The 19343-nt window shown below is 38.3% G+C and overlaps 1 protein-coding gene across 1 annotated transcript in view; it reads left to right on the top strand.

Annotated features, from left to right (window-relative positions):
- mthfr (methylenetetrahydrofolate reductase (NAD(P)H)) overlaps nucleotides 1-19343 on the top strand; it is a 40682-nt gene that overhangs the window by 6272 nt on the left and 15067 nt on the right. The window contains exons 3-9 of the mRNA XM_056463100.1: nucleotides 1534-1772; nucleotides 5037-5147; nucleotides 6683-6876; nucleotides 10373-10623; nucleotides 15458-15592; nucleotides 15684-15864; nucleotides 18228-18410. Coding sequence (XP_056319075.1) covers nucleotides 1534-1772; nucleotides 5037-5147; nucleotides 6683-6876; nucleotides 10373-10623; nucleotides 15458-15592; nucleotides 15684-15864; nucleotides 18228-18410 — 1294 coding nt within the window. The remainder of the gene's footprint in view (nucleotides 1-1533; nucleotides 1773-5036; nucleotides 5148-6682; nucleotides 6877-10372; nucleotides 10624-15457; nucleotides 15593-15683; nucleotides 15865-18227; nucleotides 18411-19343) is intronic.

The following is a 19343-nucleotide window of genomic DNA, read 5'->3' on the forward strand; positions in this document are numbered from 1 at the left end:
CAGTAAAGTAAAATATAAAAAAATATTTTTAAAATTAAAATAATAAATATAAAAAAAATTATTGACCCCTTATATTTCCTGGATTCATTTAGTCTTCAAAAACCATGTCCTCTGGTGTGACATTATATGCTAATTATAAATCAATGGAAAACTCTAATTAGTTGAAGGACACCATTAAAGTGCATGTGACTGAAGCCCATGAAGTGCACTTGGCCCCGTATACACTAATACATTTTCATTTTAAAACGCCGTTTTAGAATGAAAACGATCCACGTCCACACTGGCTTTTCACCTAGTGTATCTGAACAGCTCTTTGTCCACATTATACTGCTGAAAACACACATCATGTGACCACACACACTCTGGCATGCGCCAGATATATATATATTTTTTAAAAGTTATTGACCCCTTATATTTCCTCAAACATGAGACTTTAAACTTTATCAATATATCTTTTTATATTAAAAAACTGTGTTTTAGAAAAAAAAAAAAAAAACTACCCATATACCTTAGGGGGTTAGAAGGTGAACTGAAACGCCAATTTAGACTTGGAGGTTTCATGGCTAAATTTGACTAGCCTGGTAGTCAATCTTTATTGAGTGCACATTCCAAAAGTAAGAGCAGAGTGTGAAGGTTTAATAGGCAGAGTAATAGCTCTATACGTGGCCTGGCTACTATAGCCAAACCTTTAGCCACTTGAATGGTGCCAGCAGTGAAAATCTTGGGCTGTGGACAATGTGAAAGATGTATTGCTCTCTGATGTGTCCACCTTTACTTCTTTCCTACATCTGAGAGAGTTATGGTGTGGAGAAACCCCAAAGAAATGTATCACCCAGACTGTTGCATGTCCAGAGTGAATCATGGGAGTGAATCAGTGATTGCGCTGCAATATCATGGCGTTCCCTAGGCCAGTGTTTCTCAACCACGTTCCTGGAGGACCACCAGCACTGCATGTTTTGGATGTCTCATATGTCACACCAATTGCAGATCTTTCAGTCTCTGCAAAAAAGCTGATAATCTGAATCGGGTGTGTTTGGTTAAGGAGACAAGAAATATGTGCAGAGCTGGTGGTCCTCCAGGAAAGTGGTTGAGAAACTGCCCCAGGCTCAATACTTGTGCTAGATGGGTGCATCACTGCCAAGGACTACTAAACTATTCTGAAGGGTCCATGTGCACCCATTTGATCAAACATTGTATCAAACTGAAGGCAGTGCCGTGTCTCAGGATGATAATGCACCAATACACACCGCAAGATTGGTGACAGAGTGGTTTGATGAACATGAAAGTGAAGTTAAACATCTCCCATGGCCTGCACAGTGACCAGATGTAAATATTATTGAGTCACTTTGGGGTGTTAGCAGGCTCTACACCATACTAATGAATTATTGTGGTCTAAAACCAGGCATTTGAGTGTCATTGTTCAACCCCTGTATGTAGCATTGAGATTAATTTAGCATTGTGGCATTTGAAAATTGTGCATTTTTCCTAATACCGTTGTGCAAAAATAATCTCTTTTTGTTCTGTGTGTGGTAGATTTGACCGAATGGGTTCTGGAGGCCCTCTCTTCATTGACATCACTTGGCATCCCGCCGGAGATCCGGGCTCAGATAAAGAAACATCTTCCATGATGATAGCAAGCACAGCGGTTAACTATTGCGGTCTGGAGAGCGTCCTGCATTTAACATGCTGCAATCAGACAAAGGAGAAAATAACAGACCACTTAAATAAAGCCAAGCGGCTCGGCCTAAAGAATATCATGGCCCTGAGAGGAGGTACGAACAATGTCACTGATTGACACTGAAATAATAAACCACATATTTTCCAAAAAGAAAAAAATCTCTCTTATCTGTGTTTTAGGGCAGTGTCCTAATTATCACATATTCTTATACAGTTTTACAGTAATAAACACTATGTAACTATTGATGTGTTTTAATACTAAAACAAAATGTAAAATTTATGGTTGTCAACCTTTCTCTCAAGTCTGTTTGACAATTTTATTTTCCTCTGTGGCTGTCTGTGATTCGGGGTTTGCAGTGCTGCTGTATAATTTATCCAAAATGACATTCTGGAACGCAGCATAATGTGTCTGTCTAGCTTTTGGAGAAAATATTATTTAGCCTTAAAACCAATGGCCCTATGCTTTCCCTTTGTCCCTTGATACAGAGGCTCAGTTCCCAAATATTTTTCATAACACTACCCCTGCTGATTAGGGTTGTCAAAAGTATCGAGTTCGGTACCAATTGGTATTGAAATTTAAAAAACGTCCATTTTCCACTAATGGAAAATGGAGCACGTCCTTAAAGGGGTGAAATATCATATTTCAAACTTTAGTTGATGTGTAATGTAGCTGTGTGAACATCATCTCTGAATGTAATACGCTCAAAGTTTAATGCAATGGAAGACATTGGCTTAGAGTTAACTAAGGCCTAATCCCAATTCTACCCCTTACATAGGGGTGTTTCAAATTTTTTTTAGCTTAAAGGCGTAGGGCTAAGGGGAAAGGGTAGATAGCCCTTTGAACGCAGATTTTTCAGGACCACACTCGAAACCAAGGGTATATATACCAGATATATATATATATTTTTAAAAGTTATTGACCCCTTATATTTCATCAAACATGACACTTTAAACTTTATCAATATATATTTTTATATTAAAAAACTGTGTTTTAGAAAAAAAAAAAAAAACTACCCATATACCTTAGGGGGTTAGACAGTGAACTGAAACGCCAATTTAGACTTGGAGGTTTCATGGCTAAATCTGACTAGCCTGGTGGCCAATCTTTATTGAGTGGACATTCCAAAAGTAAGAGCAGAGTGTGAAGGTTTAATAAGTAAGAAAATCTCTCAGAATACACCAGCCACAACAGCAGGATAGTTACACCTGGAAATAAGGAGATCCGCAAATTAGTTTTTTTTTGTCATTATTCTGAATTTCTACAACAAACAAACATATGTTTTAATATATTCATAACCATGCTCGAGTTTTATCGTCATGCTTTAAAAAAAACTCAACTAAAATAAAAAAAACGATAAATTTCAAGATCTATAATCTCTAATAATAACTCCTGTATAGCAGTCCCACAACATTCTGATACTCGATGACACTCGAATACCCTGTCAGAAAAGTATTGTAGCTGAGAATGAGCTTTTTACAGTGTCAGCTGTAATGTTAATGTTGTTTTTGGTGTTTTTACATAGATGAATATGGCCACTATGTTAAATGCACAGTATTACGATCTTATTGTTACATTATATCGTTATGATAACATGATATCATTGCCTTTAATGATTTCCTGAAGATAAATATTAAAAATAACACAATTGGAATAACTACAGCAGTCGCGATCGTCTGATCTCTTATGAAGCAAGAGATCGCGATGACATATAATGACGAGTGCAGGTGCTGTAGTGCGGTAAATTTTAAAGCCCTTCCTCTTCACACTCGGTTTTAAGGGCGAAGGGGTAGGGGTACAAAAACACAATTGGGATTGTGCTTTAGCAAAGCCTAACGCGAACAAAGTTTGGGGACTACAAAAAATATATATTAGTGAGATCACAAATGCTTCAGGTTACGTGTATTTCCCACAGTCACACACACTGCGCAGTGAAGGGAGTGGCCAGAGGCGCAGTAATATTATAGCAGAGAAAGCTAAAATGCCGTCCAAATGCTGCTATTTCCATAGAGCTTCTTCTGTTTCTGTAGTTGGGCTTCCAAAGGACACGACACAAAGAGAGAAGTGCTTACAGTGGAATTTTAATTGTGTTCCAGCGAATTATAATAAAGATATACAGTAGCTCTAGCATTTGACAAAGGACAGCTTTCAGAATCTCTCACAGTTCAGTGCTGGAAATGCTGTTTTGCACCGTTAACAATTTAGCTACAGATTCATATTCATCCGTCAAACTGCTGTAAACAGCCACAATCTTCAGCAGCTCTGCAGTGTCTCTGTATGCGGTTGCTTTCCCTGAGTTTTGCATCTCAAGTAACTCGCAATGCTTATAACTCAAATATATATATGAAAGACACTTGTTAGATTTTATTTTAGAGAGCAGGCATTAGGGTCAGCTGTGTGCTCTTCATTTTATGTCTGATTCAGGCTCAAACTGACAAACTACTCAAACTGATACACTGACTGACAGTATTTACACAGCAGAGGCAAAGTGCTTGCTAGTGACTGGACGTGACGCTTCCTGGTGACGGGAAGACGATCTGCGAATCACAGCACATTACGTTAGCTGACCAATCAGAGCCTCTTGAGGGCGGGCTTTCGGAGGAACTAGGAAATATGACAGCTCTTAACTGTTGTGTTTGCTGAGTAGCTGTATATATTATCAAAGTAAGATATTAAAAAATAACGTGATTTTTTTTACAAATGAAGCATAAGTTCACATTGCTTTGTATCTTATGAACACAACCAAACCGTGAAATTACACTCCGGGTCACCCCTTTAAACGCTGCTGATTGGCCATTGTGTTTACATGCTCAACAGAAATGACTGTGATTGCTGTGAAGGTAATCGATTCACCACGCTTCATTGCTGTTCATCAAGTGTAAACACAGATAGATGGACACTGGAGCATTTCAAAGCCAGCTATTGGCGTCGACATAAAGGACGAAATTTAGCTAAACAAAATGTGTTTTTGAAAATCGATCATGACGATTGCAACACATTAATGCTGTTATGAATGTAATAAAAACGGATGCTTGTTTGTGGTAAAAAATACTTATTAATTCCAAAATTTATAAACTTTTAAGCCATGTTTTCAGCCATGTTGCTGCTGTGGATGGGGTATTCAAGGAAATTTTTCATAACCCTTCATTTGTGATGTGGTTCTGAACAATCTTAATTTAAAGGGGATTATGGCACTTCGTTCAAGCACTTCACCTCATGGCAAAAGAGAATCAGAACACCCCTACCCTTTTATATATACGCGCATAGTTGAAACAAATGGGACATGTTTAGGGGTAGAATTGGGTTTGAACCTTAGTAGTTGTTTAACCTATTTTTCTTTTTATTTAATCTTATTTTTCAGATCCTGTTGGGGAAGATTGGGTGGAGGAAGATGGTGGTTTCAACTTTGCAACAGATCTGGTCAAGCACATTCGCCATGAATTCGATGACTACTTTGATATCTGTGTAGCCGGTAAGCTTTAAACAGGCAATTTATGGTGTCGCTATTACCATTTCTCAATGCTCAATTTCTCATTACAAAAATCATAATCGTTATTATTTAGGTCAGAATTGTAATCACAATTCTGAATTATGAATAATGAATTGGATAAACAAAATTGGCCGTGGTGTATGTTTGTGTGAATACGAATGTGTATGGGTGTTTCCCAATACTGGGTTGCAGCTGGAAGGCCATCCGCTGCATAAAACAAATGGTGGAATAGTTGGCGGTTCATTCCGTTGTGGCGACCCCTGATGAATAAGATCATGACATTTTCAATTCTTAATACTGAAGCAGAATGTAAGTAATAAACTAACAAAAAGTTCTTAGAAAAATGGAAAGAAAAACAATACAATAGAATAAAATATGCAAATGAAACAAACCGTGCTATAAGCATTTTCACTGTTCAAGTGAAACTTGGATTGGTTTCTTATTAAAGCTAGTTCTTCAGGTCAAGAGCTTGAGTGATTTTGTGTGTGTGTGTGTGTGTGTGTTTTTTTTTGGATTAATAATAACCGGAATACTGGAGAAATAACTAGAGTACTTGTAGGAAACCCACGCGAACATGGGGAGAACATGCAAACTCCACACAGAAGTGCCAACTGATCCAGCCAGGACTCGAACCAGCAACCATCTTGCTGTGAGATGACAGTGCTGAGCCACTGTGTCGCCCCTATGTTCAGTATTACGTAACAAATAAGCCTTAATGTGAATAATCACACATTTTTGCATACATTTGACCATTTTAGCGCTCACCTACGTGTGTGTGTGTTCTGCTCGTCTCTGAGGCTGAGGCTAATACACATCAATAAATTAAGCACTAACCATGCTACAAAAGTCATGTTACATGTTTTTACAAATTTCCATGTGAAATGCAGAGGAATGAAAGGAAGCTGCTAGGAAAGGGGGAGGGATATGAGACAATAATCGTTTCATCTCGGTTAATGTTTTTTTTATAATTTTTTTATAATACAAAATTTAATTTAATTTAATTGAACAGTGCTACACTGAAAAAAAGCTTTTCTTACTTGGATATTTTGTCTTGTTTCAAGTCCAAATATTTACAAAGTCTTAAACCAAGAAGCATTTTCTAGTCAAGCAAAACATATTGTCTCGTTTTAAGAAATAACATGCCAAAATTAAGTGATTTTTTTTTTCCTTAAAACAAGGTAAATAATCTGCCAATGGGGTTAGAAAAATAATCTTATGTCAAGAGGAAAAACAATATTATTTTTCTAACCCGATTGGCAGATTATTTAACTTGTTTTAAGGAAAAACTCACTTAATTTTGGCATGTTATTTCTTCAAACTTAACATATTGTCTTGTTTTATTAGAAAATACTTCTTGATTTAAGAACTTTTGATATTCGCACAAGACACAAAAATCAAAGTAAGACACGCATTTTTTGTAGAGTAGTAGCCAAAAATATGTCTTTGACTTCTGACAGTTCTGAATCTAGTTATGTGCATTTCTCTCTGACTCAAACCTCTCTCACATTTATTGTTAGGTTACCCCACGGGTCACCCGGAGGCTGAGAGCTATGAAGATGACATCAGGTACCTTAAGGAGAAGGTTGATGCTGGAGCACACTTCATCGTCACCCAGCTGTTTTTCAGAGCAGAAACCTTTCTTAAATTTGTCAAAGACTGTCGAGCCATCGGCATCACCTGCCCCATTCTCCCAGGAATCTTCCCCATCCAGGTACAGGAACACATCTATAAATAAACTGAGGGCATGCGCACACAAGTTACAATTGCCTTGAAGCTTGATCGTCCCCCCTCCTCTCTCCCCTGATGGGCTGCACTCATACTGCCATTTGCCTTCCGAACCTGAGTACGCTTACATCATCGATGATGCGACTGTTCAGTTTAACAGGAAGAGAAGCGCTTTCGCTCAACACAGTGGGGATTGCGTTAGTATGTGTTGTCTATATTCATGTATTCTTCTAATTTATGCAGCCCAGTCTCATTGTAAATACGCTTCTCAGTCTACATTTTTACACAACAAAATACGTTGCTCAGGGTACTTTTCAGATGACAATTCCACTAGAGGGTGCTGTCTACATTGTGATTTGCAGTCACATGCAATCAAATATTTTGGCGAACAGATCAGCCACATTTGACACTATACACATTATCATAAAAGTCCTCACGGTGCAGGTATTAGGAGGTTTGCTGAAGGTACAGCTGTCGTGCAGTGAGAGGTTTGCGTCTTTAATAAACTATGATAGTTCACGTTCATTGAAAAGAAAAAATGATTAATAAATCCATTTGAAACCGTCCCTAAAAAGTGACATCTGTCTTCAGTTTCGGGCTCAGGCACACTTTGCACTCACGTTTCATGCGTATTGCGCCAAAGCCTAACCGAATCGCACTCTGGCACACCTCTTCCTACTGGGCCAGGGCTGGCCAACTGAGTCGTGCCTGGGCCTGATTTGGAGCACTCACACTTGTCAAAAGAACCGGGAAACGTGCCTGGGCACGGTTTGGAAAGTGTAGTGCAAGTACGCTCTGACTCTGAACCATGATAATGTGAGAGTCATCCTGGGGCTGTACCATGAAGCAGTGGTCTGCAATCCTGCGGCTGTACCGCAGGAGCCGTGGGACCTGACCAGTTTTCTTATGGCAAGGGAATAAATTTCCGAATAAAACATGGCAGTGGTCGGGAACTCTGGTGTAATTTGAACGGGAGCGGGCAGTCTAACAATGTAGCGCTCCTGAAAGAAAGAGCGTGCATCTGCCGTAGTGCTGTGTGAGAGCGAGACAGCGAGAGAGAGACAGAATGAGAGAGCACTCCTGATTTGCACTACTGCCCTTTTTGCACTGTCTCGTTTGTACACAGCAACGCTGCACTGCTTTGGCTATACGAATGTACAGTTATTTGTCATGCCAATAAAGCACTTAAATGTGAGTGTAAGAGCACGCGCATCTGCTGTGGTTCTCTCTCTCTCTCTCTCTCTCTCTCTCTCTCTCTCTTTCTGTGTGTGCGTGGGTGTGTGCGTGTGTGCGAGTAAATGTGTGTGTGAATGAGAGAGAGCGCGCGCTTGTAATAGGCTGACTGGACTCTGTAACATCCAGCTGGGTCCAATATGTACCTGCTACATGTATAGAAATAATGCTGATATGATATATGAAACATGGTCGGTAGTTGGCAAATATATTGAGTGGATATGTTTGTAAATTTGACTTTGAAAGAGTGCCTCACCAGCCACAAACCTCACCGCACGTCACGCGGCACCCATGTCTCATCACAAAAGGGCAAAAAAATGGACATTTAGCCTACAGTCATTGCACAACATACACTTTTATCTGTAATTTCTCTCTTTTGGTAGTGCCCAATTTTAACGTGAGATTCTGAAAACCAGATCTAAATTCAGCGGGAACGGTCGGGTCGGGTGGAAAACGGGGCGGGTCGGGCAGCAAAGAGTAAATATATGGCGGGAGCGGTCAGGTGCGGTATAAAACCTGGCGGGAGCGGGATTAAAATTTAAGTCCCACGCAGATCTCTACCATGAAGCTGGATTAGCTGGCTAGCTAGTTAAATTTCAGTTTAGTTTGCATCAATATTGGATTTTAGGTAACATGAAGGCAGCTGGACTTTAATCACTCTTTGTTGCCATTATTATGTATTGTATGGTATTGTGGAGCAGCTGAGCTACCTTCGTGATGTTTTATAAACAAATTTCGGGAGGAGCACGCGCAGAAGTTTCAGTATCAAATATGTCATTGACAATTATTCTATTATCCAATCAGTTCTTGACCAAACCCCTATATATACCAAAGCTGTCTTACCTGCAGCATCTTCCCCGAGCTCAGAGCCCTCTCCCCGGACAGCACACCAAATACGCTTTATTCTGAAACTATTGCAAGTGTGAACTCGTGAAGTGGTACTTAAAACCCAGAATAGCTCAACTGAAACTTAATTGGCTAGGCAGCTTATCTGGCTTCATTGTACAGGCTCCAGTTCTCTTATAAGTCAAACATTGGTGTATAAACTGCCATAGTTCAGTTGAGGTCTAGTCCTACTGCGTTTTACCAACCATCCCAAAATCCTAAACACTGCTAGTTGTACTATATGTACTGCTAAAGGCTGATTTATACTTCTGCGTCGAGTGCATGCATATGTACTGGCACAGCCTTCTCACAGTCGCATGCCCTTTGCTGTGAGTGATGCTGAACCTGACGTGCACATCTAAAAAAAATAACTACACGCAAAGCTCTGTGATTGGACAGCTTGGTATTACTGAGTACGTTTACACAGACACCAATAATCTGATTTTAATACTATTAAGACAATACTCTGATTAAGAGTCTACCATATAAACAGCTATTTTTTTCATCATAATCTTAGTGATAATTGAACTAAACAGAAATCGAATTAAAACGTGGAGTACGGCAATTTTATTATTATAGTGCAGTACAGACATGTAAACACCTTAATCAAACTGTTACTGTAGGATTTTCGCTGCATTTTGCGACAAGAGTCTATACACGCACTGCTGTTTAACACTATTCTCTGCACCTACCGAGTCAGTGAAGGACCACAGACACCTGCATCATGAAATACAGAGTTTTTTTTCCCATTTGGCACAGGGTATCAAATTCCATTAAAACAGCACTCTTCCAGCAGTTCATACTCGCATCCGATATCTCGTTTGTCATGGGGGGCATGCATGAAATGTTCCTGAATGAAAGTGAAAGTTCCAAACTGCAGTTAAAGTCAGCAAATTAAAAATAAAACACCTGAAATTACATGAAACTCCTGAGGAAACGTGGATAGCCTGGTGACGCGATGACGTTAATCGAATGATGTGCTATAACATGTAAAACGGGATCACGAAAGGAACATTTAAAAAAACAACTCATGTGAATAGCTTAATCATATTATTGTCTTAATCATGTTAAGGCCAACCATTTGGTTACTGACGTCCATGTAAACATAATCACTGATGAGTGTGGGCGGAGCTGCGGGAGAACAGCTAGCCCATTGGCTCAAGTGACGAGTCCAGATGGATACTTTTTGTGATTACTCAAAAACATTTAAATGCATACATTTCAAACACTTTTTACAGATAAAGCACAAATGCCATTCCATAAAATGTTGTGGAGGGAAATACCATCTTAGATTTCACTCTACTTTTTCACGTCAACTTTTATGATGCGTTTTCAATGTCTGAATGTTCATTTTTCTTGCACAGGGTTATCATTCACTCCGTCAGCTAGTCAAACTCTCCAAACTTGAAGTGCCGGAGGAGATCAAGCAAGTGATTGAGCCCATTAAGGATAATGACGCCGCTATCCGGAACTACGGCATCCAGCAGGCTGTAGAGATGTGTAAAGTTCTGCTGGCCAGTGGAGAGGTCTCCGGCCTACACTTTTACACGCTGAACCGAGAGGTGGCCACCATGGAAGTGCTTAGGCAGCTGGGATTATGGGCAGAGGATCCACGGTGAGTGACTTTTTAAAGGAGACATGACATGGGTTTTAAGTAGGGATATGAATCACAGTAGCAAAACTAACGATGCATTAAAGATACAATGGTGTGAAAAAAGGTTTGCCCCTTTACTGATTTCAAATTTTTTTGTCATGTTTGTCACATTTGATGTTTCAGATCATCAAACTAATGTAAATATTAGTCAAAGATAACAAGTAAACACAGTTTTGAAGTGAAGGTTTTTATTATTAAGGGAAAACAAAATCCTAAACTACATAGCCTTGTGTGAAAAAGTGTTTGCCCCTTAAACCCTAATAACTGGTTGGGCAACCTTTAGCAGCACCAACTGGAATCAAGCGTTTTTGATAACTTGAAATGAGTCTGTTACAGCAGGAATTTTGGCCCACTCATTTTTACAAAGTGTGTTTTAGCCATATTGGAGGGTGAACCACCTTTTTAAGGTCATGCCACAGCATCTCAATTGGATTCACATCAGGACTTTGACTTGGCCACTCCAAGTCTTCATTTAGTTTTTCTTCAGCCATTCAGAAATGGACTTGGTGGTGTGCTTTGAATCTTTGTCTTGGTGCAGAACCCAGGTTCGCTGCAGCTTTAGGGTCACTAACAGATGGCCAGACATTCTCCTTCAAGATATTTTCTGTATTACATAGCATGGTTGCATTTATCACAGAAAGTCTTCTGAAAATCAGCCGCTGACCATCACACTACCACCACCACATTTTACTGTTCACAGAATGTTTTCCCAACCGTTTTAGGCAAGCACTATCAAACACTTTTTCCACACTGGGTTATATAGTTTGGGATTTTGTTTTCCCTGAAAACCTTCATTTATAAACTTCATGATGTGTTTACTTGTGTTATCTTGGACAAAAATTTTAATTTGTTTGATGATCTGAAACATTAAAGTGACAAACATGCAAAAAAAAAAAAAAAGAAAAGAAACCACTAAGGGGTAAACACTTTTTCACAACACTACATATGATGCAGCTACTGATACAATACGACTCCTGATGCTACACTCAAATCTGATTTCAGTTCTATTTGAGTCAGCACAATGCGATTTAGATGCAATACAATGCAATAAAAAAAAAAAAATACGATCACTATTTATTCTGTCAGGCTAATCTCAGTTCCTCTAACACTGACTTATAGTAATGCAATTGATATTACCACTGACGCTCACATAGGCTACTATTATAGCCATGCAGATTTTCTATTTGCTTTCATGACAGCTTTTCCCTTATAGTTAGTTGAACAAACAGACAACATTAGAACATTACAGTCCAAAACAGCTCTTTAAAGCATTATTTACAGTATTTACATTCAAAACATCTTTTGAGATATTAAAATTAAGCTTTGAATGTCTGTCATAGTATTTATTTAAGTCATCATCCTAAAAATGTCATCTTTTTGGTAATACAGCCTATAAATGTATAATTAGGCTATGTTAGACCATCCGGGAATGACCGCGACTCACTTTCATTTTCACTTTCTCAAGCAGGGGAGAAGGCTTTTTCGTGGCACTGAATATGCTGTTTTGATCTAAAGTAAATTGATGTTTTTGGCAACAAAGTTATGTTTCTGATAGCATGAAGTTGCTAGGCAACAGAGGCATGCATATTTAGGGTGCTTTCACACCTAGACTTTTGTTTCGGAACCGGTCTCGTTTGCCCAGTTGGCGCCGTTCGTTTGGCATATGTGAATCCAGCAATCGCGTCAGGATCCACGCCAAAACAATCGCTCCCAGATCGCCTGAATGAGGAGCTCTCGGCTCGATTGAAACGAACTCTTAAGCGGATCGATTGTAGTGAGAAAGCAATACGATCCAACCCGGTTATATCACATGAGTAGGGCAGGAGGTCGTTCCAAACATCCCAAGTCTCCCGGAAGTTTCGGGAGTCTCCCGCAAGTGATAATCTTCTGGAAATCGCGCGTCTCTCTCCTCTTCAGACACGTCGCGCGCACCCTGTCCCTGACCAATGTGAGGAGAGTTAACTCGCACGTGACTTGTTTTAGGTCTTTTGGTTCGTTTAGAAACTTTGCCGTGTGAAAGCGAACCGCATCACGAACAAAAAGCAACAATGTAACAATTTTAATCCCTGTTTCGGAACAAATGAATCGATTCACAGGTGTGAAAGCACCCTCAAAGTCAAAAGTATCAGACACTTGAAATGCATGTGGTCATTTTGATCGATATGGTAGTTCTAGGTAGAAATAATCATAACTTTTTTGTGTTTTGTAATTTTAGTACAATAACAATGTTAAAAGGAAACATACTCGCATTTAGTAAAATATGTGCGTTTCATTTTCAACAAAGTTATTAAGCAGAAACGGTTAGTTCAGTTAAGTAAAAAATTAATTAAATAAAGAATAAATACTGTATTTTACCATATTAGCTGTAGTGTTGTGAATATTGTGTGTAGTTATATGAATAATTGTTTGACCAGTGAAAATGTTTCAGTCACATTGCATTGCAATTTCAATGCCAACTTGTATCTGATGCACACTTTTTTTTCATCCAATGCACAGAGCGAATCAGAAAATCTTCCCACCCCTATTTTTTTAGTATTCAATGTAAAGTAATTACCCTTTGTTATGATTGGCTAATCAATCATAGGCGGAAAATATCAATATCCAGCCATGTACACCTAGGTGTGATGAGGCTGAATGTAGCATCAGGATTCTCCTGTATTGTAGTAGAATATTGTATGTGTGTGTGTTTGACTTGCATTAAGCAACATAGAGTAATAGGCAAATAAAGCAAACGACGTGGCCTAAACAAACTTGTTATTAAAGGAACATTTATGGCTAATTTTATGAATCCCCGATAGCTAAACGTGCTGATGTCAACAGCCTCAATGATAATCATTTTGCATATTGCAATTTGCAAATATATTTGCAGTGTATCCAAAAAAGTATTACTTGCAGAGATATTAGCAATCTTATGTTCATTTTATTTGGACAGAGTGCAAAAAAGTGCTCAGTGCATTTTTAAAATCAACAAATGTGTTCCCTGGGCCTTCCCAGATTGCTGGTGTCTCAGGAAGTAATCGTTTTTTTCTGAATACACTGCAAATGCATTTAGGGTGGCATGGTGGCTCAGTGGTTAGCACTGTCACCTCACAGCAAGAAGGTCGCTGGTTTGAGTCCAGGCAGGGCCGGATGGCATTTCTTTGTGGAGTTTGCATATTTTCTATGTGTTCGTGTGGGTTTCCTAAGGGTGCTCCGGTTTTCCCCACAGTCCAAAGACATGTGCTATTGGTGAATTTGGTAAACAAAATTGACTGTAGTGAATGAGTGTGAGAATGAGTGCGGCTGGAAGGGCATCCGCTGTGTAAAACATATGGCAGAATAGTTCAATCCACTGTGGTGACCCCTGATAAATAAGGGACTATGGTTAATGAATGAATGAACGCAAACGCATTTCAAAATGAGCTTATTTTTTGCATTTGGATGGATTATCCATTCATTCATTCATTCATTCATTTTCTTTTTGGCTTAGTCCCTTTAATAATCAGGGGTCGCCACAGTGGAATGAACAACCAACTTATCCAGCATATTTTTTACGCAGCAGATGCCCTTCCAGCCGCAACCTAACACTAGGAAACACCCATACATTCTCGCATTCACACACATACACTACAGCCAATTTAGTTAATTAAATTCACCTGTACCACATGTCTTTGGACTGTGGTGAAAACTGGAGCACCCAGATGAAACCCACACCAACACGGGGAGAACATGCAAACTACACACAGAAATGCCAACTGACACACAGAAATGCCAACTGACCCAGACTGGACTCGAACCAGCAACCTTCTTGCTGTGAGGCAATCGTGCTACCCACTGCACCACTGTGATAGGCCTTTAATGGATTATATTAACTTGAAATCATGTTAATGATCCGCCTTTTTCATTTGTGATATTACACAGTGTTTAGGAATCTAGAACGTTTAACCAAAAATTCTGAATGCACTTGGCCAAAAAACAAAACTGCATTGTATTATTGTCTTATCAAGTAATATCAAGTATTCATACAACTTAAAAAAATAAATAAAAATGTAACTCAGTAACTTAAATAATATTGACTATAAAAACACAAGTCAATAAAATGATCACATTTTATTGACAGCAAAAAACAAATGACAGTGGGCGAGTCGAGAGGCGTTATTTTAGTAGCATTGCCATGACAGCACAGTAAACCATTGCAAGCAGCAGGAACAAGAATACTACATAGAAATTGTGTTATTTGAGCAAACCTTTTGATTTTTCTGGTGAACATTTAACTATTCGGTGTGAAAGCTACTTCAGACACTAGTGAATATGGAGTGAATATGGCTGAGGGTAAATTTCACCCATTTTTTAATTCAGTTGAAAATCAAAATGACATTTTCTGCTGATAATTTTAAATGACAGAAAGTTTGATGCATTCCTGCTCTATTTGTCTCCCAGTTAAACAGCTACTTACTTTCATGTGTTTTAGTTTAAACTAATAGGCTAGACTAATAGGCTGAGCTGTTTAATCAACAGAATACTGCTTTTACAGATCTCTGAGAATTGGAATATCAGATATTTCACAATGTAATTAAGAAGAGACTACCTCCAAATCAAAAACAACCAAAAAAAAGCTGCTTATTTTGAGCTCTTTGTTCTTTATGCACGTCATTGTATCACATCAAATTATAATTGTGTAAATGTCTGTGTGTATCTGTTTATTCTGAAACAAAATAAAGCAAGCTAAATATAGTTTCATCTCATCTAAGGGGAAATATGGATTTGGAAGTGTTATGAAAATCTTTCATTTACATCAGTATTGTATACATTTCAGGCGACCTCTGCCCTGGGCCATCAGCGCCCATCCAAAGCGTAAGGTAGAAGACGTCAGGCCAATTTTTTGGGCTTCCCGACCCAAAAGCTACATCTACAGAACGCAAGACTGGGATGATTTTCCCAATGGAAGATGGTACAAAAATAACAGCCTTTCATCCATCTTTTGAATTTTTGAGTTAATAGTTCGAACCAAACATTAATTAACATGTCTGCCATCTTGTCAGGGGTAACTCTTCCTCACCAGCCTTTGGCGAGTTGACAGATTATTACCTGTTCTACCTGAAGAGTAAGTCTCCTAAGGAGGCGCTGCTGCAGATGTGGGGAGAGGAGCTCATGAGCGAAGAGAGCGTTTATGAAGTCTTTACCAACTACATCACTGGACAAACCAACCGCAGTGGACACAAGGTACACAGTGAGATTGAAAATAGCAAGCAATGTACACCTGGATGCGATGAGGCTGAAAATAGCACCAGGCTATATTATGCTATATTGTAGTAGAATTTTGTATGTGTGTGTGTGTTTTTGATTTACATGAAGGAGTAATAAGCAAAGACAGAGAACGACGTGGCCTAAACAAGTCAGGATGTGGAAGAACTTGTTATTAAAGGAACATTTTACAAGTCCCCTAAATTTAAACTGTTTTAAATTTAATCCATTCAGCTGATATTAGGGTCTTGCGGGAGCACTTTTAGCTTAGCATAGATCATTGAATCTGATTAGACCATTAGCATCTCATAACATGGCTGCAGCAGATGTAATGATATTACAGAGCACCTGAAAATAGTCCCCAGCTAGGTAAGAGTGCTGCGCAATATTGCTCCTGCTGTAGCCATGGTACAGCAACAAAGTTCCTTAATTATTACGCCAGAATGAGAGTATAGTTCCTAGCTATATAGACTTGGGAAATATCAACTTTTCATTTTTCTTTCTCTTAGTCTTATTACATGATGTAACTACAGAAGAGTCAAGCTTTATATAGGAAAATTAACAAAACTCATTAAAGAAATACTTGTTTTTTTTTTAGCAATATGCTAACAGTCTAATACGATTCAATAATTTATGCTAAGCTAAGCAAAAAGTACTCCTGCAAGACCCGGAGATTGGCTGAATTGATTTAAAATTGGTAAAACTCGACTATTTAACCCTAGATGACTTATAAAATAAGCCAACTTGCAAAAAACTAGCAACTTGCAGTGTTCCTTTAAGGGTGTGTGATTAAGTGGAATTGCACTGAGGATGTTCATTTGCTGCTATTGAACAATGGCGTAACTGGGCACATTTTTCACTCAGTGGGTGCTATAACATAACTTATTCAACTGGAATTTACAGATGTGTGTTTTATAATATTGGTTTTACTTTTGTTTTAATTCAGGTGCTACATAATGACACACAGCAGTTTTTGCATAACCCAGATTTTGTTTTGTGTTTAGGGTTCAAATTAAGAGAATTTAATCCCGTTTGATTCATTGAGTATACAATTTTCAATACAAGACAAAAAAGGTTTTATAAAGTCATTTTATTTATTTATTCATTTATATATATATATATATATATATATATATATATATATATATATATATATATATATATACATCTTTTGGTTGAATTGGCATACAAAATGTTTGATTTTACTTTATATAAAGTAGTTTCTGTAGTAAATTTTCAGAAGTGATTTATTTAGTCAAACATTCAGTAAACTAAATATTGTTTAACTGTAAAATTCATTCATTTTTTCATTTTCCTTCTGCTTAAGGCTGGTTTATACTTCTGCGTTGAGTGATCGCCGTGACCCACAGCACATGCCTTGCGCGTAGGCATGTATTTATACTTCTGCATGCTGTTTGTGTTGCTCTGCAATAACATTTCCAAAACGCTAGCTGGCAGTATGTTATAATAATAATAATAATAATTTTTATTTATAGTGCGCTTTTCTCAGGCCCAAAGCGCTTCAAGGCATTCAAACAGTAACAAAGCAGAACAATAAAAACAGTAAAAAAGACCACAATAAAACAATAAAATATGAACGATTCAATACAATTGGAAGATTAAATTAATAGAAATAATCAATCTAAATTAAAAGCAATGATAAAAAAGTGAGTCTTGAGAAGTTTCTTAAAAGAGTCCTGAGAAGCGGCATTCCTGAAGCTGATGGGTAGGCCTTTCCATAGCCTAGACACACTGTACAAAAAAAGCACGACCACCGATAGTCTGTAGTTTACAGAATGGCTGATACAGCAAAAGTCCAGATGAAGAACAAACGGTTATGTTATAATCCTCTTTATTGAGTTTCTTCGCGGGTGTTTCGTTTTTTCTGAACGCTTCCTTAATGTACAAGTAGCTAAAACTTGCTCATTTAGAGGCAGAAACCGGAGGACGTGCTACAACTTTAATCATAAGGTAAACACAAAACATCTGGAGCTCTTTCATGGGACTTGTAAACACTCACTCCATTAGGCTTGTGGCTCTCAGCCCCACCTACACTGGTCACAGCTACCAAACCGACCAATCACAGAGCTTGCGCTACGCATCAGCCCAGCCACGGCGTGGGCTATGCGACTACGCGAAGGCTGCGCCAGAGCATACGCATGCGCTTGACACAGAAGTATAACTCAGCCTTTCGTCTCTATTTCAGAGGTCTCCACAGCAGAATGAATGCTAGATTTAAGCTAGACCTGCAATGCTAGATTTCTCCAATATCGTGCAGCACTAGTTAAAATGCTACTCCAAATTTGCACGTATGATAGATTTTTTGTGTCACTTTTTGGCAGGTGATGTGTCTGCCATGGAACGATGATCCTCTGGCTCCAGAAACCAACCTGCTGAAGGATGAGCTGGAGAAGGTGAACCGCAGAGGTGTTCTCACCATTAACTCTCAACCCAACATCAATGGCAAAGCCTCTTCTGACGCGATCGTGGGCTGGGGTCCTGCAGGGGGATACGTCTTTCAAAAGGTCAGCAATTTTTTTTTAAAATTAGAGAACTGCTATTTCTGACCGAGTATTCAAAGTAGCATGGTAAACAATATAGGGGGTGTGCCACAGGTTGTCATTGTTCAAAAACGTACCAATGTGAATATAAAACCAACTTCAGCTCAGTAAAGCAGGCTAGCCAGAATAGCGCTATTTACTGATCTTTTGTTGTTAAACTAAATAAAATCTACATTATCGATGCTGTAAAAGGTCCCTTATGAAATTGAAAATAGTCACAGTTTCAGTGGCCGAATAACACTTCTGTGCATATAACCCATTCATAACAACAAAATCTACATCAGCTTTGTGTGACTAAAATAGTTTTTAAACATAACATTACCTGTCTAAAAAAAATACTTCAGCCATAGTGTCATCCTTCCTCCAGTGAGCAAAATATTGATATAATATAATATATCAAAATATAACTCCAATATTGATTCAGGATTTTAAAAAGTATTAATTCAGCATTTAATTTTACTACAGTCGGTGTCCATGTGACCGTGGTGCACGTGTAAATGGTGGATCTCTTTTGTGAACAGAGGTGCGCAGTTGTTCAAATCTACATTGTTAACAGACAGTTTGGGCTACTTATCAAAATGATGGCAATTATCGACAATATTTAATTGGATGAACATTTTTTAGTCTTTTGCCTTACCCAGAATATAAAAGTACATATAAATACATTTAGATCATTTATTTTAATCATTACTAGTGGAATGTGAAGAGACTTTCAACCAGCACAACAAAAAAAAAAGTTTCTGAACACGGTGTCCGTGGGGTCTTAAAAAGTATTAAAAGTTCATAAATCAATTATGAGAAAATGAAGGCCCTTAAAAAGTATTAAAGTCTTAATCTAAGTTTTATGAGGTCTTAATTTTTGTTCAAGCGTTTTCCAAAGTGTTTGACTCCAAAAAA

Source organism: Danio aesculapii, chromosome 8 (assembly GCF_903798145.1).
Source record: "Danio aesculapii chromosome 8, fDanAes4.1, whole genome shotgun sequence".
In the NCBI taxonomy this organism is placed as follows: domain Eukaryota; kingdom Metazoa; phylum Chordata; class Actinopteri; order Cypriniformes; family Danionidae; genus Danio; species Danio aesculapii.